The sequence below is a fragment of the Anopheles stephensi genome, chromosome 2 (assembly GCF_013141755.1).
Source record: "Anopheles stephensi strain Indian chromosome 2, UCI_ANSTEP_V1.0, whole genome shotgun sequence".
Taxonomy (NCBI): domain Eukaryota; kingdom Metazoa; phylum Arthropoda; class Insecta; order Diptera; family Culicidae; genus Anopheles; species Anopheles stephensi.
Genome location: NC_050202.1, coordinates 81,586,876 through 81,611,256, shown reverse-complemented (window position 1 = coordinate 81,611,256; position 24,381 = coordinate 81,586,876). Strand labels below are relative to the sequence as shown.

The 24,381-nt window shown below is 45.4% G+C and overlaps 1 protein-coding gene across 36 annotated transcripts in view; it reads right to left on the bottom strand.

Moving 5' to 3' along the window:
- LOC118505591 (forkhead box protein O) overlaps positions 1–24,381 on the bottom strand; it is a 66,992-nt gene that overhangs the window by 8,202 nt on the left and 34,409 nt on the right. For all 36 annotated transcript variants that reach the window (XM_036041569.1, XM_036041583.1, XM_036041582.1 and 33 more), the window contains exons 4-10: positions 12,559–12,781; positions 12,398–12,482; positions 11,490–11,747; positions 10,701–10,878; positions 9,259–9,439; positions 9,072–9,178; positions 8,683–8,996 (exon numbers count right to left, since the gene is read on the bottom strand). In XM_036041569.1, coding sequence (XP_035897462.1) covers positions 8,775–8,996; positions 9,072–9,178; positions 9,259–9,439; positions 10,701–10,878; positions 11,490–11,747; positions 12,398–12,482; positions 12,559–12,781 — 1,254 coding nt within the window. In that variant the 3' untranslated portion in view covers positions 8,683–8,774. The remainder of the gene's footprint in view (positions 1–8,682; positions 8,997–9,071; positions 9,179–9,258; positions 9,440–10,700; positions 10,879–11,489; positions 11,748–12,397; positions 12,483–12,558; positions 12,782–24,381) is intronic.

Here is a 24,381-nt window from a genome sequence, read left to right as displayed (position 1 = left end):
AGCGGTTTGTTGGTTTCTTTGTTGGATTTGTAGCCATCGAAGGATGCCAGCCAGGAAGGACACCGATGAAGTGCTGAAGCGATATTTAGGTCGACGCTGTTCGGTGAAATCGTTTGTTGCGCGATGGGAATGAGGGCTTGCCATAATAGCTCTGTGTTCGGGGATCTCGTGATTAAGAACGGGTCCGTTTCAGGGAATGGTGGCTATGATCGTCGGCCAATTGTTGTCAATTTTCAATTAAGCAGACGTCAGGCATCGTCACAATTCTTAAGGGGCAAACATCTATGCGAGGCCCCTGACAAACTGCATGGTTGTTTGGTGTCATTCTCCTTACGTAACCCGGATGCTAAAGCCTCTAATGATCTAATCTAAAGTGCTCTAAAGAACTTGAAGAATTTTTCATGATATTTTATAGGGAATTTTATGGAATTTCGGTCATCTAGACATACATCGGAGATAGCACTAAATAAAAATATTGCATTACACAAGCTTTGAACATAGAATAGACTTCAAGGCTTCTTAAATCTTATCTCAAAGAAGATCATATCAGCTCACCAACTCTCACCCGCTTAACCCTTACTCCTGCCCAACGTCGTACAAAAAAAGGCACAACATTAACTATCCGAATCTGTTGCTCAAATAAAACTGAATGGAACGGTTCAGTTCAGATCATCAAAAAAAAAAAAAAAACGACGACCAAACATTCGGCGTTCGGTTCGCGTCCCGAGGCACATAAAACTTTACTACTTTGCTCGCAGCCATTTTTCCCAGTGCGATAGTTCCACTATCAAGCCATTATGCTTATGAGCGGAATATGTCAACCGGAAAAGAATGGCTGTCTTTATAGGAACGCCTCCCCCCTTTACAAACGACTTCGGTAGGCGCCAATCCTTTTCAACACTCCACTCACTCCAACCCCATCATATCCAGACGGCGAGAGGATGATTGGAAAATAAAAATGTAGCGCTACACATATCATCATCAGCGGATGAGGCACGAAAAAGGTATCTACATCATACATCAACACGAATTTACCGACGGATTGGGGGTTGCAGATTTGGACTCGCTCCCTGGCCAACGCCAGTTTGTGTATACGTCAGCAGTGAAGCGTTTTATTGAATAAAAAGTGATTTAAAACTTTTCCTTTTGCTGCTGCTGGTGTGACTTCCCGGCCCTCCGTACATGGTGGCGACAGCCGGCAGGCCTTAAATCTAGTCCTCGGCCGCCCCACAACAGTTCGACGTTTTATTGACTTCGTTATCAGTCGGTCGTTTTTCCGCTTCGCTAGAACTGTCCCTGCTTGGATTAGAGGCTGATTCCACAATGTATGTGTCCTGTGAGAAGCATTTTCACTGTCCTCACATCCACCGTCGATGGCGGTGAAGGAATTTAACCTCCGCTACTTGCCAACAGCAATCAACGCGGACGCACTCGCCAAGGATCAAGGTGAAAATTTGAATTTGAAATTCAACTTTTTTTTTTGTTGCTCTGTGGGAGCAACATTTCTTGGAAAATTGTTCTTCAAAAGCCGGCGGCCATTGGTCTCTATAACGTGAAGTTTTGCTGACTAATTTGATAAATGCTCTCCCGCTTACCGGTGACAGATTGTCCTGCTTGCGGTGATTTAATTATTTCCTTACCGACTGGTATCACGGCGTCCACCGAATGGCGTTGGTACGGCAATGTGTCACAAACACATTTCGTGGTTGGGGGAAAACACTGGAAACCCCCCCCACTGCAGTACCTTTTTCATATTGCTTGTTTATGCCGTCTTGAAAGAAAGTGCTTGCCTTGGGGAGGGTTTATTAGCAGCGCAACTTGACATTTTGCATACAAATTGGCGGACCTGGCCGGGTGGTGGGTTCTGACGTTCTGGGACGGGGGACCTGTGATGAAGGGCACAAAGCGAGCACAGCTCAAGATGGAGTAGAATTTCATAAAAATCCCACGACCTTCTCCCTTGTAACGAGCGTGATTATGTGGGAAAGCGGTAGAAGAAGCGACTCCTTACAGACCCGGGCACCACGCGAACGGTGATGATTGTTCACGTTATGTCAATCAAATTATTCCATTATTTCTTGCCTTGTCGAAGCGCGTGCCTTGTGTCTTTTCTCCGCTACTGGCCGGGGAGGGGGGGTGGTGGCTTCGTAAGGACTTCGTGCCGGTGAAGAAGAGGAGCCAGGGAATTAATTTAACGTCCAATTTGGCAGATGAATTGATCGTTTTGATGTACATTTTGCAAAGCCATTTAGCATCGTTTAGATGGCCACCAATGTGCATGTTCAAAGCCTAGCCTAATACCATCAGTGTCATCGTGTTGCGGCGATGTGATTTGCGTTTGTGAATTGTGCTGCTTTGAAATGGGGACCATTATTACTTCGAAAAGCATAGCTTTTTAGCATTTAAATATTTTTTTACCTATTTAATTTCAAGTGATTATACGTCCATAAGATGATAAGCTCAAGAGGCAGGATAATCCATGCGATAATAAGGAGTATTTGGTACAATCTCTGATTAATAATAAATAATTGATTTGTTTCAATGATAAGGCACAAAGAAAGAATATACGTTTCCGAGCCGATTCCTTAAAGAAAATTCCACAAAATAACTGCGGACACGATCTTTAACCAATACTTTCTTCATTTGGTGGGACGTCGTAAATGTTGTTTACTGTGAGCTGGTAGATAAAAGTCAGACAGTGGACTTGGATGGCTTATGGCAAATGCAGTGTAGAAGAAAGCTGATAAGGATCAATGAACCTAACCGAAGACGCGAAATTAGACGAAAAGCTAAAAGCTTGTCGATCGCCCTCAATTTTCGTTGTAAATTGAAACGAACCAGGATGATTTGATATTATCCTACATCATCACCATCATACTAAATATCCTGTTAAGCCCTCTTATGGACCATGCCATAAATTCTCGGACATTCAAAGTAATAGCATCCTTTCCATCGTTGCAATGGCAATAGCCACACAGCTCGTTTATGATGTCCTGTCGTTTTACAAGTACATACATCGTGGTTTTTAATAATATGCATGTTGCAGCTAGTGAAACACATCAATAAAACATGACTTTCATTGCGTACGATCACTTTCGTATCGTAAGAAACTCCACCCCATACTCAGCAGCCTTGGTAACTGTTCTGTTCTGTGAATATTCAAATCGCCTCTCATCGCCCATCACTGCTAGCATTGCCTAGGCTGGGTAAACCGTTTCCGAAACGGCGAGTTCCCTTTACTGCCTTTTGCGTAATGGTAAAGTTCGTTATTGTACCCACTTAACGGTTGACTTATTGCTCGGTTTCGGGTTTTATCTTCTGCTGGTGTGTGTGAGTGTGTCTGATCATTTCATGCTTCGTCTTGCAACAAGAAAAAACCCTCCACCGAGACCGGGGCGTCGATTTGCGATTGGTTGAGGCGCGGAATCGGGCGGGATCGTAAAGTTTACGAGCATGATTTTATCGCTGAGCAAATTTAAAGTGAATAAAAAAAAAACCTCCCCGTGCGCCCTTCGAGAGCATAAAATACGGATCGTGGCGAGCAAACTTTTCCCTGCCTGCTATTCATCGTCGGTGGGTCAACGGTTCAAACGGTTCTGTGATAAATGCAAAGGAAAAGGTGTTAAGCTTCTCCATTCTTCTCGCGCAAAAGAATGGTTCTGAATTGATTCGAAGGAAAAGCAAGGCAAAAAAAAAGAAAATCATAATCCACAAAAACAGAAAGAATGGACAGATCTCGATATTAACCTGTGAAGCATTGTGTCCCCACACACAGGAAGACACTGAAAGCTGTCACCCAGCAGAACACACCGACACTTCCGTGGCACGGTACAGGAAAATCGTTTCTGACACAAATTTGCCACACACGTAACGTAAGCAGATCGGCTTAAATGGCGGAAGGGAGCTGCTGGGTTTCCCACACAATAGCAGAGGAAGAATAAAAATGGCAAGTGGTTGAGTTGTGCTCCAGGAAACAAAAAAGCAAAAATCCCTCCCGAACAGAGATTCATCTTCACCGGGGGTTGGATATTATAGCGTGCTTACAACATACTCAACTCTTATGCCCTTGTTTGGCTACAGCTTTTTTCTGTTTGTTGTCGACTCCACCATTACTCGTGTATCCTTTTATGTCCTTTTGTTTTTGTGGAAGGAGAACCCACTTTGCTTCTTCCTTCTTTTCCCAACGTTGCCAGCAGCAACTGCTTGCTGTCAGATCTCGATAAAAGAAAGAGTGCGCGATCCTTCGCAACCCCCGCGCCCGGCCAGTCCTTTTGATTCCCGTTCTTCACAATAAAAGGGGTTGAAGGATGAGAGATAAATAGATAACAAACTGGAGGGGGGGTGGCGAGTGTGAGCAATGAATTATACGCTTCTAGGGAAGAAGGAAGAAAGTTGAATTTGCACGTACTCCTTTAGGACTTTAGTAGGTGAAAATGGAAAAGAAATGAATTCGTTGAATTAAAAAGCAGATAAGAATGTGTCAGAAAAAATATTGTCTTTTTGTTTTTAGAGCACATAATTCATGCAATATTTTTATGGTCCAAAAATAGCCCTTAAGCTAGCAATATGCGTTGTGTTTAGATTAATTTCTAAAACCCTTTTCCCTAGCGGAATACAAATTGGAAATTATGGCAAGAGAGTTTCTACCAAAAAAAAAAAAACCTTCCATGTTCCAGATAAACATCCAATCACTTGTTGCATTCCGGAGGCAAAAAAGCTGACCATACAAAACAGGCAAACATGCACCGCCGCCCATAAAACAAACACAAACCATCCCTCCACCAAACAAACCACAACCAACCACGGAAGGAACGCCGAAAGGACTCTCGGGGGGGAAGAAACACTGGACGAACCCGTTATCGCGTTGAAAACAATCTGTAAACAAACACTTATTTTGTTGCCATGTCGCGTGTATCTTCCTTGTTTTCGTTTCTCTCCTCGCCATTCATTTCCACCCATTTTCCCGCCATCGCACACTATCAGCCCAAAGCGAAGAGATGGATGACGACGGTTGGCACGTCGCAAAAGGCGCAACAAGTAGTAGCATCAAAAGCTTCTACTCACTGTAAAACAGAACCATAAAATACCCTTTTCAAATTGAAGGGACAAAGGAGGGTGTGAGACAAAGAGTGGACAGTTAGGAAAATGCGACCACGTGGAGGAGCGTACTGAGTTTTGATTACCGCATCGCATTCGCCGGTGCAACAAATGGGTTAATTTTGGTATGCAAAAATCCGGAGTCGGGGAGGGGGCTGACGAGTAGGTTTTGATTGGTGTGCCACCGATGCCAAAAAGTGTGTTAGTTGGTGTGTGTGTGTGTGTGTCGTCATGAATAAATTGGGTTTGTGTTTATTTTTACCGCGAGTTCATTCATCGACTTGCAGTTGCAATTTGTCCGCGCAGCTTGTGTGTATCCAGAATATTAATTTTAGATACTCGGAATTCACATTTAGAAATTGTTTTTGTTTTTTTTGCGTCGGAAGCACAATGAACGGTGGGACTAATTCTACATCTTCTATTGTGAACCATACATTGAGTTTGGGAGCTTCAACCTGCACAGCCCAAATTAGTACACATTTTAGGTAGAGAACATTATGCTATTATCGTATTCCCATATCGCTCTTCTTCTGAGGATGTTCGTTTAGGAAAAGCATCAAAAATATGCCCACCTTCCCCTTCCCGAATTTCCCACCCCGCACTCTGTGTTTAATTAAAATATCAAAGTACTTCAGTGCGTTGCCTCGGGATAGAGAAGCACCTGAAGCAATCTCCTTCCCCGATTTTCTTTTTTGCACGTAATTGAGTCTTTTTTAATTAATCTCTTTAGCACATTGGAGATCACACACGCACACACCCTGGGCAACGACACGAAAATAGCACGTCGCTAATGCCGGAAAAGTGTGGGGAGCACACACACACACACATGTGATACTGGCAGACCACATAAGGCGCACAAATCAAAGCAGCGAGGGCTCACCTTTCAAAGCATCCCGAAATATAAAGAATTATGTGCCATGCCGGCAAAGCTGGGACTGGGAGCGAGAGCAAGGATGGAAGCATTATTACCGGCAGCGTAATTTGGTTTTGGGGCGTCTTAAGATGTGTAAGAAAAGAAATTGAGCCGAAAATGGTGGGGCCCATTCAAAGGTGAACGCTGACACTGTACATGATGCGGAAGAAAGTAGATTACCCAAAGTGACAGGGTGAGTGCGTTGTGCAACAACACACGGTTCGTTCAGAAACCTGTGATACATAGAAGAAAAATGAAGTAAACCAAAGCATTCGAAGCTTCCAAGCTCTTGATGTTCTTGAACATCTTCTCGGCAATAGGTACCAGAAGGTACTTGTTTTAAATTCAATTGGCTTCTCGGTAACGTTGCACGGTGATAAGCAGTAGCGGCGATTGACTCAAGAGTGACAGGCGATGTTAAGGGCTACCGAGAAATGCGCCAGCCTTGCGACACAGATGCTGGATTTAGACATTTCGCCCCAATAAGTTGGCATTCCGAGTTTCGTGAAGTCTAAAATAGCATTTGGTGAGCAGAGGTTCATGCTTATTTTGTCCAGTGCTGCTAGTATTCAGAACGCATAGTAAACAACATTTAACCGATGATGAATTTTAATCATGAAAACTTAAACTCCAACATGCTGTTTTTTTATAAGCAACGATAGCTCAAGTCCTACCAGACCCGCAAAGTCGCCTGTATTATGCATATAGATGCACATCATGTTCGGCTAGATGGAGCGAAACGAACTCTTGGCGGAAAATTCATACCGCACCACATACACACACACACATTCGCAGGGAAAGAAAAGAAATCAGCAGCAAGAAAAAGTATGCCATAATAATCTTGTTCGCAACACACTCCCCTTCCAACGAGCAAAGCGTTGGATGCTGCTTTCTTCGCAGCCTCAATTACCACCACCCATGGCACAAGTCCTGCTAACGCGGCCAGTCAGTCTTCATTCGGTGCCGGCGAAGAGTATATGGGTTTGATGAAACATAATTTCTTGCATAATTTATACTAATCGCCAATCCGTATCCTTCCAGTTCACTTGCTCACGAGTCATGGTGGCGGCGTCCTTCGCACGCCTGTGAGAAGCTGAAAAGATCAATCAGCGCGCAGCGGGCGGGCCAGAAACCCCCGGCCGGGAACTGTTTCCTCTTCGATGCGCTTAACAGCACTACACCACTACCGCCTGCTGGTTGGTAATGAGATGCCCGAGCGTCGGATGACTAGCAGCCGGAGTCTCGGTTCCGGACTTTTGGCAGCTTTTGACGGTTTCTGCGAAGGCTGCTGCTGTGGGTGCGCTGCAATCGTTCATCTTCGTTGCCGGCGCGCTTGGCTGGCGTTTACGCGCGCCACCGAAGGACATTCGATCACGTTGACGGTTGGTTGTGGCGAGTGGAAAGATTTAGTTGTTTAGCCTGCCAACACACACACACACACACATAATTAAAGAGCAAATTGGAGTAGAGTGGTAGGCCCGGTAGCAGCCCCGGCGTGAGAACCGCAAACACCCGGCAAGCACGTGTACGATGGACGATTTTCATTTCCGTGTGCGGTTAAAGCGTGTAAAGCGCACCGAAACACATCATCAGGAGGAGGTAGTATGCGCAGGGAAAAAAAAGGCAGGCAAGGTCGTCGATTGGATGATAGGGCAGCATAAGTTACAGCTCAATCAACTTTTCACACCGTCTGACCGTCATCAGGCCGTCGACCACGTGCGTCAGGCACGAGATTGGATTGGGCTTTTCCTTCCTACAAAAAAAGGAAAGTCCTGCGGTACCGCCAACCGACGAAACAATCTCGGCAACGAAATCTTCACCCCAAGAACACACGCACCCTTTGGCACTCGCAGTGTTCGGGACAGGCTGCAGGCCCAAACTACACTCCTGACGCCAGAAAGTCAATCAGCAAATTATGCCTTAACTTTTCACCATCCTCCACCATAGTTGAGGTTATGATTCGCTGCTTGTTGGATGGTCCTTTTGCTTTCTTTAGCTAAGCTGGGGTGGACGAAAAAGATGACGAAAAGAAAAAAACTCGCACAAGAGGACGACGCAACAACTCATAGTGGCAAACTTGTTCGCAACTTCTTTCTGACAGTTTTAGTGTCCCGCAGGGCAAGTGGATGCCGCTGTCCGGGTTTCGTGTCCTCGGGTCGGGTGTAACAAGGACACTACGCTAGCTCCCTGGGAGGGCACATTTAGTTTTACAAAGAGCAACTTTCGTGTGTGCGTGTGTGTGTGTGGGTAAGTCTCGTACAGTCTGACCTTTGCTGACTCTCTTGCTATGAATTTCATCCACCACAGTATGGTTTCATCAATTCGGAAGGTTTTGGGGCGCGAAGATGCGCTCCATGTGTATGTGTGTGTGTGTGTGCGTTCTATGTGTGCAAAAGTGATAAATCACGATGGGACTACTTTCATGTCAGAAGACATTTTTACGCCGTGCCGTAAAAATCCTGGTTCGGTTGGTGATAGTTTTGCGTTCAACATTAATCAACGCCACGCCGAAAATATTGTCCGTATCGTAAAGTGGACAGTATAAGGCGCAATCTGATTTTAAAAAGGCACAATTTCGCCCCTTTTTCAGTTCCCCCCCGTGGTGAAAGGGCAACGGATATGACATCCTTAAAGCGCTAAATTTAATCAAGTAAGACAATTCATTCACTCACCTCACAGCACTGGGCACAGGTCGTTGCGGGAAAGCGATCGTATCACTGTGCGTACACACCCCCGAGACACCAAACGGTGGTGCGGCTGCTTCTTAGTGCACCCAGGACGGTGGCGTGACGCTCGTTCGGGCCGCGTACTGGCCGTGGTTGTGGGCGGCCGTCTGCTGGTTCGGGCTCGGTGCGGTCATCGCACTGATCCCGGACGATGAGTCGGACGAGTTGGAATTGTTCGGTGCCGCGTAGTTGTTGTGGATCGAGAGCGGCAGGTTCGAGAAATCGAGCGATCCCTCCAAGCTGAGCTCGTGCTTTAGCACCTGCAAATGGTCGAAATGGCGGTGCGGTGTGAGTGAAAACTGAACCGGGCAACGCGGGGTTTGGGCGAACCTTACCTCATCCACACAGGGAAACGATTCCACGTTGATGTTGATGTCGTCGATGTTTGTTTGGCTGTTTAAAGCTTCCATCACTTGACCCATTAGCGTCTGCGGTGTTGGATCTGGAAAGATGGGGCATGAGCGCGACGTTACCGATTAGCTAAAGGGTGCACGCGAATCTTCCTCCGTTTCGCCTTCTTACCTTGCTGCTGCTGTTGCGGTGGTGGCGCTATCAATCCGCAGATCGTATTTGGCGTTAGCGGAGGACTAGACGAGGGCGTTCTTTGTATTACGCGAGATCCAATTAGCATGGCGTAGTCAGGTGACGGTTCGCTGTGCGGATATGAGGGCGACATGCCAGTTCCGGACGCTGGCGAGATGCTCTGCGGAGAGGCGTGAGGACGTGATTAGACGATGGCGTTATTAGCATGGTTGATGAATCGGTCGCAAACCACCCGGCTGTTTCGGACGAACACGTATGCGGATAGTTACACTAATTTTCCAGCGCATTTTAAGCTCGTCGATGTTCGTCATTGACTAGCCAGCTGGATAAACAATCGATCTCTACAGCTAGGCGCGCGTTCGTGTGTGTGTGTGCGCGTGTGTGTTTGGCTCGACCGTCTGGATAAACTATTTTCAAGGTGAGAAAATGGCAGTTCGCTTGTTCGGTGCGGTATTTATCACTGCGTCTACTGGCATACTTTGGTATGCGAAATTTTTCACACCACGTGCCAAATACGATTTGTGGTGGTCCGTGTTGCGATCGATGCATTGTTTACAAATCTTCGGCAACAGGCAAGCTAACAGCTGGTCCTGTTTACACCCCAAAAAGGCGAGAAAAGATTGTAGCACGTTTCCTACTGTTTGTTCAACTTGCATGTCTATAATGGAAAATCCAGTATCTGGAATATTCTAGACAAGCCACAAGCCATGTTTTAGAGGAACACGTTTAAATTATTTTTAGACTATGTCTACGCCATATCGCCGTGTTGTCACATGTGTGTTTAAGGTGTTATATAAGCCGAGCCGAACTTGACTTACATTTACTTAAAATGCCTCACATTAGTCTTACTCACAATAGATGCTTTAGTTGTCTGCGTTAATACAATTCTTTTTTTGCTAATTGAGCATTGGTATAGAAAAGGAAGAACAAACTCGAGCTTGAATTACTAGCAGCAACTTGATTTAATGTCTGACGTTTAAATGTCTAAACACTTAAGAGATGCTATAAAATAACTTAGCTCGAATAGGGCTTGTTAGCTCGATTTCGCATCGAATTGCATCAACAACAACCATTCAGCAGCACTTGCCTAACGTGCATCCGAAGAAAGCATCCAACAATATGGTGGTAAATAAATGCGATAACACCTGAAGAAACCCGTCGCCGACCGGCAACATACACACAAGCGTATTCCGTATTCCGCTTCGTCCTTCCGTATCAACGAGGGTGCCGAGAAGCGAACACTACAGCCCGCAAGTTCCGCAAGTATAAAAAGCGTTGCGAGTATTAAGCTTGTTTGTCGCATGATTTCCAACCGATTCCGAACTGTCGTTCAGCAATTTCGCACACAATGGGACACACACAGACACACACGTCCGCTTTTTCCTCCACGCAGCGAAATCGCTGGACACTGGCTGACTTACCTCACGAGCATTATTCTGTAGCATGCAGGTACAATGTTGTATGCGATGAATCGGGCACTGATTCTGTTGCTGCGGGAGACCGTAGGACGGGGCGACCGAGGCCATCAGCGAGTAGGGCTGGGGCGGTTGGTACGGTGGCGGTGGCGGCTGATTGTGCATCGCCGTCGACTGGGTGAATCTGCTCCAGTACAGTGGCCCATTGGTTGGAAAGAAGCAAAAGCAAAAGAAATACCCATTGATAATAGTGTCTTCCGGCGCGTCGAAAGGATATGGATGGGGTGGGGGAGGGGGAGGGTTTTGCAGGATCCACCGTGAACGGGATCCACTTCCGGGGGGTGGGGACGGTGGACCGGATTAGGTGCCAGGTATGGAGTGTAAGATGGAGAAAGATCCGGTGCGATAATAGGCGATAAGACGGGCAAATGCTATCTCAAGCTCTACTAACACGATAAGGGGGTTGCAACAAGATGGCAACACGTGAATAAAAGGGGAAAGGAGAAAACTGGAGTGCGACTAAACAACATTCACTAGCATAAAATGAGAGAAAGAGAGAGAGAGAGAGGAAAGCATGCACATAACGGGATGGTCGAACTATCGTCGAATGGATAGTCCTGTTGTGTATCCATTTGCGGGTTTGAAACGAAATCCGTTTCCGTTTGGACCATTTTTAACACCTTGCCGTATTTATGTGTGATGATATTTTTAAATGCGTGTGGGTGATGAATGCAACAAAAGAAGAGTAATGCTTGATGTCGGTTCGGCGATGTTGGATGATGAAACCATACTGACCCTTTGAAGAAATCGTTCTGCTGCAGTGTCAGCTCGTCTGCCAACGAACCGGCCAGCTGATCGAGCGCACCGATATCGAGCTCCAGCTCGTCGCCCTGTGTCTGGTCGGTGTTGTCGGCCAGGTCGGCCACATCCACCGGCGTGTAGTTCCACACATTATCAACACCCACGATCGACTGGATCGGGCTCAACCTACCGCACGAGCTCGCGTTCGACGACGCACGCTGCCGGAAGTCGGGCGACAGCTGGAAGTTACCGCTGGTGGACGGTGGACGCATATTATTGTTCCGCATCAGGTTTCGTTTGCACATCAGATCAACGCGCAGATTATGGTGGATGTTGCCGATGTAAAAGATTTCCGTAAAATTGTTAAAGAAATGAAATAAAGCAAAGAAAAATGGAAAAGAAAACAAAACGAAAACATAACGTAAGAATTTAAACCATAACAATCGAGTAACTTAAATATAAATGTAAACCAACGACTTAAATAGTAGTAAATCAGGGAAACTGTTCTCAATGAGGTATAAAAAGAGTTGGCAATAAATCTGGTAATGGGGTTGAAGGCTAAATTTGCTAACGATTGATAGCATAGACATTCAAACTAGAATTACTACTAAACTTGTAAGAAAAATATGCTACAAAGTGAGCAACTACGCATCCTTACACACATTAAAAGCAAGAAATGTAACATGATAGATATATGTATAAAAAGAACGGTTCATAAGAATGCGGTCCGTCTAATAAGAAATACGCTCTACACAATTTGAATACTACACTTCTGGTAAACTTTTCTTGCAGCATACAATTGTGTAACTAGTAGCTTAAGAAGTAGCTAAAGTACTAAGAAAATGGAGGCAAAAAGAAACACTACAAACACATCTATCGGACAGGGCAGCTTAGGGCCATACCTATGCAGTGGACTCTCTGGAAACAGATCTAATCCTTCACTAACACTACTGCTCGGCGACGGGGTGGCATCGTTGAGAGGGTTGGCTGTTGGTGGAAGAAGAGGAGCGAGATTTAAAAAACTGGACAACACCGGAACACTGCGCGCCCTTAGCATACTTACTGGCCAGACCGAGGGCAGCCTGCTGCCGTATCGCTTCGACGCGCTTTTTCGCCCGGCCCCGGCGCTTCTCGTACTTGGACGTTTCCATCGAGGCGGCCCGCCGGCGCACCGATTTGCCCGGCTTAGCGTCCGGGTTCAGCATCCACCAGGACGATTTGCCCGTACCCTCGTTCTGTACTCGCATGAAGCGATTGTGCAGCGATAAATTGTGCCGGATCGAGTTCTGCGGAAAAAAAAGAAAAAAAAACGAGAGACAGGAAATTAGACGAGCTAAGAATCACACGCAAAAACACACACACACACATGAGCAGGAACAATTTCGAAGAAAGCAACGCACAAAGACAGCGTGAGCCCCAAAACAGTGGAACCCATCCCTGGGAAAGCACAGCAGGATCGGAAACAGGAATCGAAATGTTGAACAGAGAGAGAGAGAGCGCAAACAAAAAGATGGAAAAACTCCGGTAGGAAAAGCGGCGAACGAAAATTTATTGCACCGTGGAAGGAAATAAATTTTAGTCAAATAATTGATGGTCAACTGGCGCGCCGATGGTCAACGGTGGCAGAAGCCCAACGTCGAGCTGCTCAATTACACACACACACACACAACGGGCAGAGGGCGCAAAGGGGTTCAAATTTGCGCCCCGTCGCTTGAGGTCCTCGAAAGGTGACGGTTCCTTTTGGTCGAAATCTCCGAATATCCGGTAGGATCGTTTCCTATCTTTCCCATTTTTCCACCGGAGTCTGTCGGAAGCAGAGCGTCAAAGCGTTCGCAATGGTTAAAAGAAATCGGGCGCTAAATTCTGCCGACTGCCAATGTGAATTGTACGGCCGCATAACTCAACCCATTGGCAACATAAATCGTGCGGATAGAGAGTTCTGAAGGTCTGTGAGTGCGCGTGCGACCACCGGAAAGGAAGCAAATTAAATTCATCGTCGAAAGAAAACGAGTGAAATTTAATCGGACATGTATTTTACGTTCATTTTTAAGAGCAAAAGCTATGAATATTTCGAAAAATAATTTACTGCTTAAATAATACAATGAACTTACAGCCGAACCTCTCACTTATCTAAAGTTTCTTATTGAAAAAGATGCACGTGGCACAATGCTATAAAATGGCAAATCGGTTGCTATAAATTTTACGCACTTGTTTAGAAAAACATGAAACATTTAAAATTTTAATTTATTCCCATTATTTTAAAAATATTTCATAAAACAACATTTTATTTAAGAAAAAATAAAACAAAAATAACTTTATTTTCATAATCATACACAATAAATAAATAATTAATTTCTGACATTATCGCACATGTGAAGCGTCCGTCCGTAAGCGTACAGACGTTAAAAGTGCAAGAGCGTTGAAAACTTTTGTTAGCAAAATTAATATTAAATTCCGATGTAGATCATAAAACATGAAAAGCAATAAATAACACCGATCAAACTGTTCGCTGAAAGCTGGCCAGATCAAGTCCCCCACCACCAAGAAACGTTTTATCTTGTTTTCTATCAATCGATGTCCGTTTCGGCGTTATTAATTTTGAAACGTCGATGAAAAGTTTGCTACCTTATCTCCTGCTGTACCGGTCGGTCTCTGCTTTCTTACTTGAACGGTAAAGTAAAACAACAACGAAAAAATCCTTCTTATGCTTTTCTCTTAAAAACAGACGTGCTGATGAAAGGATAAAAGTTATGACGGCGTCGCTGTGAGCAAGGGCGGTAATGTACCGGGGTTAATAGAAATGTTGTACAATCGAAAAAGGGATGTTGCCAGGGAAAATAGTGAAACATATTTAACAGCAAAAGCTAGCCATTTCTAGCCAAATGGAACGGCGAAGAAAAGTGCTGCTAGTAAGCAAGACTTTGTAACAGTCATCACCATTCACCAGTCGCTCTCGATCCTTCTGCCAAGACGACGACGACGACGATGACCACCACGAACGAAAGGAGAACGAGCCAAAAAAAAAGACGCTACTCCGTTTCATTTCATAAGAACAAAACCGAAAGTAGAAAAATTGGAAAACTTGTAAAACCCGAACGTGAAAGCGATCCGGCCGTGAAGAAAAAAACCCTCCACCAGAGCAGCGTGAGCTTGCCGGGGAGAAAGCTTTCAGAACAATTCTTTTCAATTATCAGCCAAGGGCATTAATCAGACTATATTAAAAGGATATAACTTCATTAAATCGCGCTTTAAGATGCTGTCTCTATCGCTCCGTCGGCTGAAAGCGGTCCACCAGCAGTAGCATTATGTAAGCCCGGGTTAGGCAGTCGGATCGAAAATGGAAGGAAAGGAAATCGGCCACGCGAATGCGAATTTCGCCATGACGTATCCTTTCACCGTTGCGGTACGCCATTGGAGAGAAGCAGTCGAGGGTTAAGAGGGGTAGTTATTTGAAAACAGACATTATTCCTCGCATCGTTTAAGGGTTTGTGCTGGATGGATAAAGTGCTCCTGGGTGAGAGTTTTTCCTTTCACTGATGCGATGCAGTTTAGTAGAAAGCGTTAAGCAATATTGTAGTTTGGATAAGCAGAAGAAGAAGTCACAGATACACGTCAACGATGAAAGGAAAAGAAAAGATTTCTAGTCGAAGGACGTGTCGCATAGTGTGACATACAGTGGAACAGCTGACAGCGTTTTAGAATTGAGAAATAAATAATAAAAATGTGAAAATTTACTTAGTTGCTAAATGAAATTAATAATAAAATATTATAAAGTAATTCAAATAAAACAAGTGGAAAATTACATTTAAAAATGATTCAGCTATTAAATAATTTAAAAAAATCTCATCAAAGGCACAACTCATACAGAAAAGAAAGACTAAGTATAATTACGAAGTGGTACAAAAAGATATAAATAATTGTAAACGAAAGAAGCAATTATCAGAAACAAAACTTGAAAATTGAACTAAAATTTAATAATAAATGTTACAAGAAATATTACTTCCAACGACGTAATCTAAGCATAATAAATAGCAACAAAAAATCGCTTAAATCAAAGGGAGTAATTTACTTCATTCTAAATGAAATTTAATTTGAATGGATTAATTTTTCTCTCAACCTTGTAAGCCATTAATCATTTTATGTTTGATTCGGCATTTTACTAAAAATATGAAGAATTTATTTTTTTTTTAATTTAGTTGCTTCATTACAACTTTTATGTCCAAGCCCCTTTCCCACAGTGCACATCCTCTTTCCATCAGTCTTTTTTTCTCGAAACTTCAAATCACAATTTTTATCCACCCATTGGCGCTCGGTAAAAGTGATCCGAAAAAGTTGAGCAAAAGATTGGCGCACTTCACCACGGTGGTTTCAGCAGCAGCTCCGAACCACTAGCGCAGCATATCGGCGATCTGTTCTTTTTTCCTTTCGGTCCTGCCAGCCCGTGGCTATCCCTCTTTCGGTCCCCGATGTTCGAGAAAGAATCTCGCGAAACCGTACCGTACCTTACACCTTACCGTCGTTCCTAACCCGATCCACTTCCGTCAGGGAACGGGTTAGCCCGATGGCGCCTTTTTGGCGCACCGTCTGATTTAAAAGAAGTCAAGCACAGCTCGTTCCTCCTCACCGTACACCCACGGAAGACTTCCCCGGGGAGCCAATATCGCATTCTGCATAAAACTTTTTAATCGAACGCGAGATGTGTCAGGATGAACCGGGTGGTGGTCGTGGTAAACGCAAGAGAAAGTATGCTGTCGCCGGCGACAACATCGGCCGTCGGTGGCGGCCGGCGTGAGCGAAGAACAAGAGCCTCCGGGATGAGCCGCGCGAAACGGAAACCCCGCTTTCTCGCCACAACTTTGCGAAGATCGATGCACACTGGCGGTACTTGCCTGCTTGCTTGTGTGACTTGACGTAACGCAAGTTTATTACAATGCAAGCCTTCCGTCTGTCCGCAGGAATTAATTCCATTAGTCTCGATGCCAATCCAGTCGCTCCCGACCTACCCTCGGCACCGGACGTCCCAACCATTCCGGTGGACTTTTGTGTAAGAAGCAGCAATAATTATTTCATTAACAAGGATTTTTGCCGTTTTCCCCACTCTATCCCGCAAGATTCCATTCGCCAAAAGCTGGCCATTCGGCGAAGCATCACAAATCATATCTTTCCCTGCCTTTGATTCCTCTAATGAATATAAAGTACAGCCGCAATTGGCATCGAGTAAACTCCTGCTTTGCTCGCCTCGTGCTCTTGCTCTTTCTGCATGAAGTTCGAAATCTCAGCATGACAAGCACAAGCTCTAGCTCGAATGTCTATGCTCCTGTCGTGTGGTTTGGCTTTACGCAGGGAAGTTCTATTTATCATTTGCGCTTGGTGGTTTGCTCTTGCGAACGTTTGTGATTTTTTTGTTGCGTTACTCGCTTTGGCCATCCCTTGGTGCAATTGAGCACAACTAATGAGCATAATGTGGTACCGCGACTACTACCTTCTCCATGCCACCAGCCGCTTTCCGGTCCCTCATCCTGCATCTAGCGGGGGAAATCCCGAACATTCGAGGCTGATACACATTTAATGACTCGCGTAATTCGGCATTCGAGCAGGGTGACGGTAACGAGATGGAGGGAAAAAAAAAGCAGCTGGCTCACGTTTCGAACCCGACAAAGCGATTTCAATTGGCTGAAATTAGTGGGCAGGAATTTGGAATGGAAAATAATTAAACTTATGACACGGAGCATGGCCGTGCGAATGGTTAGATTGTCTATGGGTGGAAATGGAAGCATCAATAGATAATCAAGTGCGTGCCATTTGGTAGTTCCCGGAAACGCATTTAAATATCTGTAATATAAAATATTTTAAAGTTCTAGTTGTGAATAGCCAGTTAGTCAATGCATCCAGAAATAGTAATTCCTTCAAACGGAAATCCGCATCAGAAGAGATTTGACCCATGACCTCAGAGGATGATCACGAGCGAAATTTCTTTGGGCATTACCTGTTTGGTGTCATGCCCGTAACATGATCCTCCATGATCTATGTGTCCTTTAAGACATACCTTCCTTCAGATGCAACCTGACCAGCCGTTTGAGCAAGAATATCTGACTCGGTTCAGACTTCCACATGTCTTTCGCGATGGATTTCTCTTGGAGGATTCCGAACTATTTATCACCAAAAATCCTAGCAACAGGGATTTAGCTTTCCAGTTCGTCTTCAAATACAATTCCCAAAGTTATTTCACCGACGAGTGCCTTTGTAATTTTCACAACTTCCCTGAACGGTTGCATCCAGTCCTGCCGCCAATTGCCGAAGATAACTCTATTCAACGCAGGGATATTAGGCACTGTGCTTCACTGGGTCTACAACCTTCTTCTTCTTCTCCTTCCTTGGCACTACAACCTCTAGAGGTATCGGCCTGCCATTTCTGGCTTTCTGTGACTTGATTTTACCCGTAGAATAGTAGTCAGCCTTACGTACGGGGAGGCGATCTGGATGGGATTTGAACCCCGGTCCAGCCATGTGAAGACCGGCGACGTTATCGCCTCCGCCTCCGGACCGCCCCAATCCCTTAAACGGAGCCTACAACCTTAAACACTTCTTACACTGGTCCCTTAACCTAAAGAACTTCTCATCCTGGACAAATCACTATTTATTAAAGCACTTTTTAGACACTGACGATGACTTGGAAAACAATACGACCCGATCGTGGCAAGCGATTAACATTGACTCAATCGTCACAGCAAACTACTCTGCTTTTTTACCTGATACTACTTTGATAGACAGGTTTACTCTTGGAAGCAGCCTACTTCGTCCCCAAATCGTCAATTGTTTCTTGCTTAGGTTATTCCAAATTTGTCGCCACCTAGAAAGACTGATGAAACTACCGCATAAAGACCCACTTCCGCCATCGCTTCTTCTGTACCGATATGTCTTCATTCGTGGCGTCTTCTAGTGGAAATTTTGTGATACCAGGACATCAATGAGGCGATGAGCCAATAGTTTTAGTCCACGATGTCTAAATATTCCTAAAGAGTTGCGATTATTTTTGTCAGCACAATTAATATCAATGCCTGAAATAAACATCATCCGGATTAGACGATTATCTTTACTACAGCATAAAGCACAACTAATTGGTCTTTTGCGAGCATGTATTTATTTATATTGCCCCATTGTACGATTTACATCACTGGATGCAAAATATCTTCCCCGAAACATCACGCTCAAGCTTCCTGGCGTGTACCATCGATCGTAAAGTAATATCGCCCACTGTTTCCGGTACAGCCGCATACCAATAAACAAAAAACTAAATACGTTACATTAAATCTCCGCTTTTATGACTACTCACTTCAATTGGAGCGTGGTAATGGCGTCGCGTAGCGGAAAACTCTACACCCCACCATCCTTTCACGCAGCACGAGAGCCTACACACACGAGCATTAATCAAATCAGAGCGTTAGAGAAGAATGCCCAACCTTAAGTGTGCAATTCCTGCTCCCCGATAAGCTGATGCTCAATTATCCTTTGCTGTGGCGGTGTATGTTGTCCCCGCACTGGGTATATAGAGTGTGACTGATTCGTTTTTTTCTCTCGATCTCTCGTTTAGAAATAATCAATGTAAATGAAAAAAAAAACAACACCGCAGGCTCCATCCAGCCCCACGTGAACAAAAAAGGATAAAAAAAGAGCAGCGAAACCAGGGGCGCTTAGAGAGGAAGTTTAACATTCGTGTCAACTTTTTTAGTGACACTGATTAGGTTTTATGACTATGTATGGGAAAAGCTGTGGATGTAGCGCGGCCATACATAGCTCAGCCTCACGGGCTGGTGAAAAAGTTTGTCTTCCACCACCTCGCCAGACCAGGCCGGGGCCGGGCAGGCAGCATTTTGGCCATCCATAAAGGAAAGTCAATCTCTTTCCGATAACGTACTGTCATCGTAAGCGCTTTTTTGTCATGGCTGGTGTGCTCTTTATTATTATTTTTTGTCCCGTGCGTATGTGTGAGCATGTGGATTTACGTTTTTTTTTTCGTTGGTCCTTTAGTTCCGTTTCCCGAGTCGGAAAAATGATTGGAGCTACTAACGAATGCTTTATGCGCCCGGTTTTTGCGAGTGAAGTGAATTAGCAAGCAGGACGAACGAGGCTACCCGGAGACGTTGGGGAAGAAATATGCCGCCCGGAGATGTAATATTTGCGAACTTTGTCCAATAATCGTTTGCTGCGAGGTTTTCGGGCGTGTATGTGCACTGATATACTGACGCTTGTAAATATAGATTAAGTAAGCCGATAGCAAACGCAGGCCCCCCCAAGTGGAGCAAAGTTGGAGAAACCCCCCTCTTTGCATTTGGGGCAGAAAGTTGTGGGCACCGAAAAGAAATTATGAGTACTAGAGCTCTCCAAACCCTAGCAGCGCTGACCGACCTAGATCCGATCGGACGCTAAGATTTTATTCCACTTCGCCTAACTAGTTTCGCGCGAAATGAGTATCCTTATCCTGTGTTCGTTGGCAAAAGTTGACAAGAGATGCTTCATTTATCCAATTTACGTTTATATCCCCCGCCCCACTCGTCCGCCAGGCTGCCAGGCAACTGGGGCAGATATTCTCCAGGATTCTTTGTGAACTTCTCGAGGCGAGGCAAACACAAGCAAAATGTAGCCGAATGCTTCAAATTACATAACATTTTTATCTGGCATCAAAACTTCACGTTAGACCTGTTCCACCGTCGTCGAGCGGGCCGTTCATGGAAATGGGAAAAACGCAACAGTATAGAGTTATAAAACTATCGGCGATATAACCACAATCACACACTCCACTATCGCAACACGGCGCAACATGGGTCGCGGTTCGGTCGGGACTGGAGGAACTTATAATTTGTGTCATTCCGTGCGAAGGGCGCGCGCGCATATCTCGAGCGATCGCGATTTTTATTTATGAATACGGCCCGGAGATGGCAGCTGTTGAAATTCCCATCGTGAGAGGCGCCGCCACCGGTTCTTGGGCCGCCACGCGGGGCATGGGGTCCTGCTGATGGGGTTGTCTCCGTGGAGAACCGTAGTTGCCGATGACAAACCAGAGATAGCCATTAATGGGACGGGGCTAACCTGTGTTCCGGGCGAAGCATTTCCACCAACGCGAGTCCTTCCCATTTCCCAGCAACATGTAGCAACAGGGAAAATGGAGCAGGGGGTTCCATTTTTTTATCGAAATCACAATCAAATCCTTTGATTATTTCCACCGGCCAACGCAAGGTGTGTCCTTGAGGGACATACACATACATGTTGCGCGACAGGGAGGAAGGTCACCTTCAATCGTTTAAATTGTTCGATTTTTTTTTTTGCCAAACACAGGTGACCGCCCTTTAACGTTCGAAATAAGACCAACAGACGAAACGACATCAGTACAAAAACTCCCGGGGTTTTTCTCCCCAGTTTTGACAAAAAAATCAGGCCGCCAGGCACGCTCTATCGGTAGTATTTGAATTCGACTTTTTCACGAGCAAATCGTTAGGCAGACATACTGCTGGCGACACCTATGCGACGTGCCGTCTCTTACGCCTTCAGACTTGATGGGAGGGTTTTCCCAGAGAATAACGAGCGTGACAGTAGGTGGAACAAAGTCTCTTCTAGCAGTAGCATACGGATGGAGGTTCGAGACTTCCGAGCGTGTGCAGGTTGTAGAGAACGAATTTGAATTTTGGACTGGTTTGCGTAGTAGTGGCGTATACAACTAGCGTAAAAAAAAGGTTGAAAGTGATTGAAAAATACATTCTACGCTTGATTGTATCAAGTAATTTTTTTTAACAAAAAAATATCAAAAAATAGCTCTAGAACTTCAAGTCACTTAGAAGGGTGTTTGAAATAGATAGTAGAAAACTGCAAGTTCAATGTGGAACTTTGCAATCATTTAATGGATATTTGTATACAGTGAGGGGAGATTTGCAACTAGGCCAATTTGCGCGTTCCCTGCGTTTCTACAATCAATTTAGGGTAAAAGTCAGTTGGGAAAGTAATTCTAAATAAAAATTTCACCAAAGAGTATTATTCTCACAGCTGACATTCATTCGAAATAGTACCTTTATTAAGACTTGCATGTCCTTGTACGTCCCTAAGCGCCAAAATTAATGAGAAATTGTACCTCATCTTTGCAATAATTCTGTTTGATTGAATTTTTTTGCTTGGTGGTGCGTTTTTTTATTAATAAATCAATTCTTGAATATAAACACTTAAAGAGTGAGCTAAGTCCACCTCGCCACACATGGTCCCAGGCAGGCAGCGATTGCCATTTTCCACCTTATCCGGAAAACCCTAACGATTCGGTAGTGGTAAGCAAAAACGGAACAATTTATCGATATATCTATAAATTTATTCCCCCAGCGCGCCCACCCTCTAACACACATCGCACGCCGGGATGTACGCACACGCACATCCTACCCGGAACACCCGGAACACCCGGATGGGAGCAACAACGAGAACAAAAAAAAACCGTAAAAAGGACGAGGAAACGAGAGATTGAATTGCCACTATCGAAAACTTTCCCTGTCCTTTCCCTGTCGAGTAGAAGTTATTTCAAGCCGGGGGTGTGTGTGTGTGTACAGACGAAGGTTCCCATTTAGGGGTAGGGCGGCTGACGCCAGAAGCATCCACCATCTAGTGCCCTGGTTGGTGGTGTGCTTTCTACACACTTTTCCACCAGCTAGTTCCATCTTTTTATTCTTGAAGACTTTTTTCTTCCGCCTCTTCCTTACTTTCTTTAACTCCCTTCTGCCCGCGGCAAAACCGGAAGCCGATCCTGACGCAACGAAGAACCGCAAAAAAGGGACACTTTCTCACGTATATCAACGTACGCCGCGGGTGAGATGGGGGTGTGGTGGGTTGGTAGAAATCTTTTGGTCCCCCCCCCCCCCAGCCCACCTACCTTGCCCGCTGCCCACAAGTGGCAACAAATGCCGGAATAAAGGGAAGGAGGTAGACACATAGTTTCAAACGGCGCGCTACTACTAAACCCAGCAGTTGATCGTGGGGCGTAAAAGTTCGATGTTCCACACCCAGACGCAGCATCCCCGCCAAAAAAAAAGGGAGAGAAGAATAAAAAGTAGAAAGAACAGCTCCTCGCAGGCACCCAACGGATCGTGACGCACCCGCACGGGTGGGTGGGTTGGGAAAATTCTTCGGGGGGGGAGGTGGCAGCAGTGGTGGTGTGGAGAAGAAAAATGATCCATTAATCTGAAACTCAACGTCTAGGTGGCGCCTCCAATCTTCAATCGCTCGGTCTCTCGGTCTCAGAGGACGCAGGAGCATGGGAGGGGCAGAAAAAAAAAGTCCACCGAGTGAAAGGTACTCCTGTGGAGCGAATCGGCATGAGACGAACAGACCATCACCACCACACTATCTCTATCCTGGTGTGTTTCTAGTCCGTTTGTGCCATTCAGTGGTGGAGATACGGATATTGGTAAATTCAAAACTGCTCCTGATGATTCGCATGTGCCAGGCCCGCCTTGCTTCTCCTTTGCTATTCATCCACACACACGCACACATTCATACCCACAAACCCGGGAAAATCGCAACGAACGATTTGGGGTGGAAAACTATCGACGAGGAAGAACCGACTTCCGCCCTTCACGTGGCGGACACATATAGAAATGTGTGCAACAAGAACAAAAGGGGGAGAAAAACTGAATTCGATACGCGTTTGCCGACACGCTGTCGCATTCCGAGCATTCCGCGGGACGGATTCCACGGAAGCCACGCCAGCCACAACCACGTGTTGTACACACACAAGTACAGAAAAATTTTCCCTCCCCGGAATGTCTTAAGAATGTCGCGGAGATTTTTAACGATTAACCTTAAGAAGTTTGCATGTTGTGATTTTTTTCTCCTCTCTCTAGTTTTCACTATTGGAACGCTCTGTGTAAGGGTGGTGGTCCTCCCCCACAGGAATTCACACGACACTGGAATGGAGCGGGGGAGGGGGGGCGAATGGTTCCCTTTTTTTTCGAATTCTCCCGAGAAGCTTATCAGCGCTCCTCAATTGGAGGGAAGATTTTACATTCTTTCTTACGCCAGCTCGGTTGCCCAAGAAACGGTTCCCCGGACCGCCACATAAAAGCAAGAAACTGCCTCCATTCGTTAGGAAGGATCATTGCCACCGTCGTCTTCCAGATCAAACGGCAGATGGGGATGACAGTGAGAGGAGGGAACGGTCCGGGTCCGTGCTTCATTACAACCCATAAACACTTGCGTGCCGGCGAACCCACACCAACACACACACAATTGTCACAACTTAGCGGATTGTCGAGATTTACACAATCGGATCAAAGGCCACATCAACGCAAAACCGGGTTGGTAGGGCCACACGAAGGTCACCGGAAAGATAGTGGAGCGGGGGAGAAAGAGGAGGACGAGGGGTGGTTCGTGCACAGCCCTGCACAGTAATGAAGTTATCAAGGGGCAAACGCTGACAGGCCCCGGTCATACCGCGCGCCGGGCTTCAGCCACGTACCAAGCAAAGTGGCGTGTAACCCCCGCACATAACTTTGTGGTTTCATGGAGCCATGATTAATTTTCCGCGAATCGTATCATCATCATCTTGATCGCCACAAAACCTTTCCATCCGGTCAGATTCACTCCAACCAACGCGTGGGAATCAGAGCCAACTTGTGGTGTGCCGCTTCTAACTACTTTTCATGCATTTTTTATTTTAAAAAGTGGAAAAGGAGAAAATCTTTTTTAAAGATTGAAAAGGACATCTTTCTCCCGGCGCTTCATGCTTCAGCAAGTCAGTAGCTCTTTTGGAGCGGTGGGGAAAAAAAATCGCCACCGCAATGTCCCGCCCAAAACCTGGAGGCCTGGTGATGACATTTCAGTTTTCTTTTTTGTTTTGTTATGTTAAACCTGTACAGTA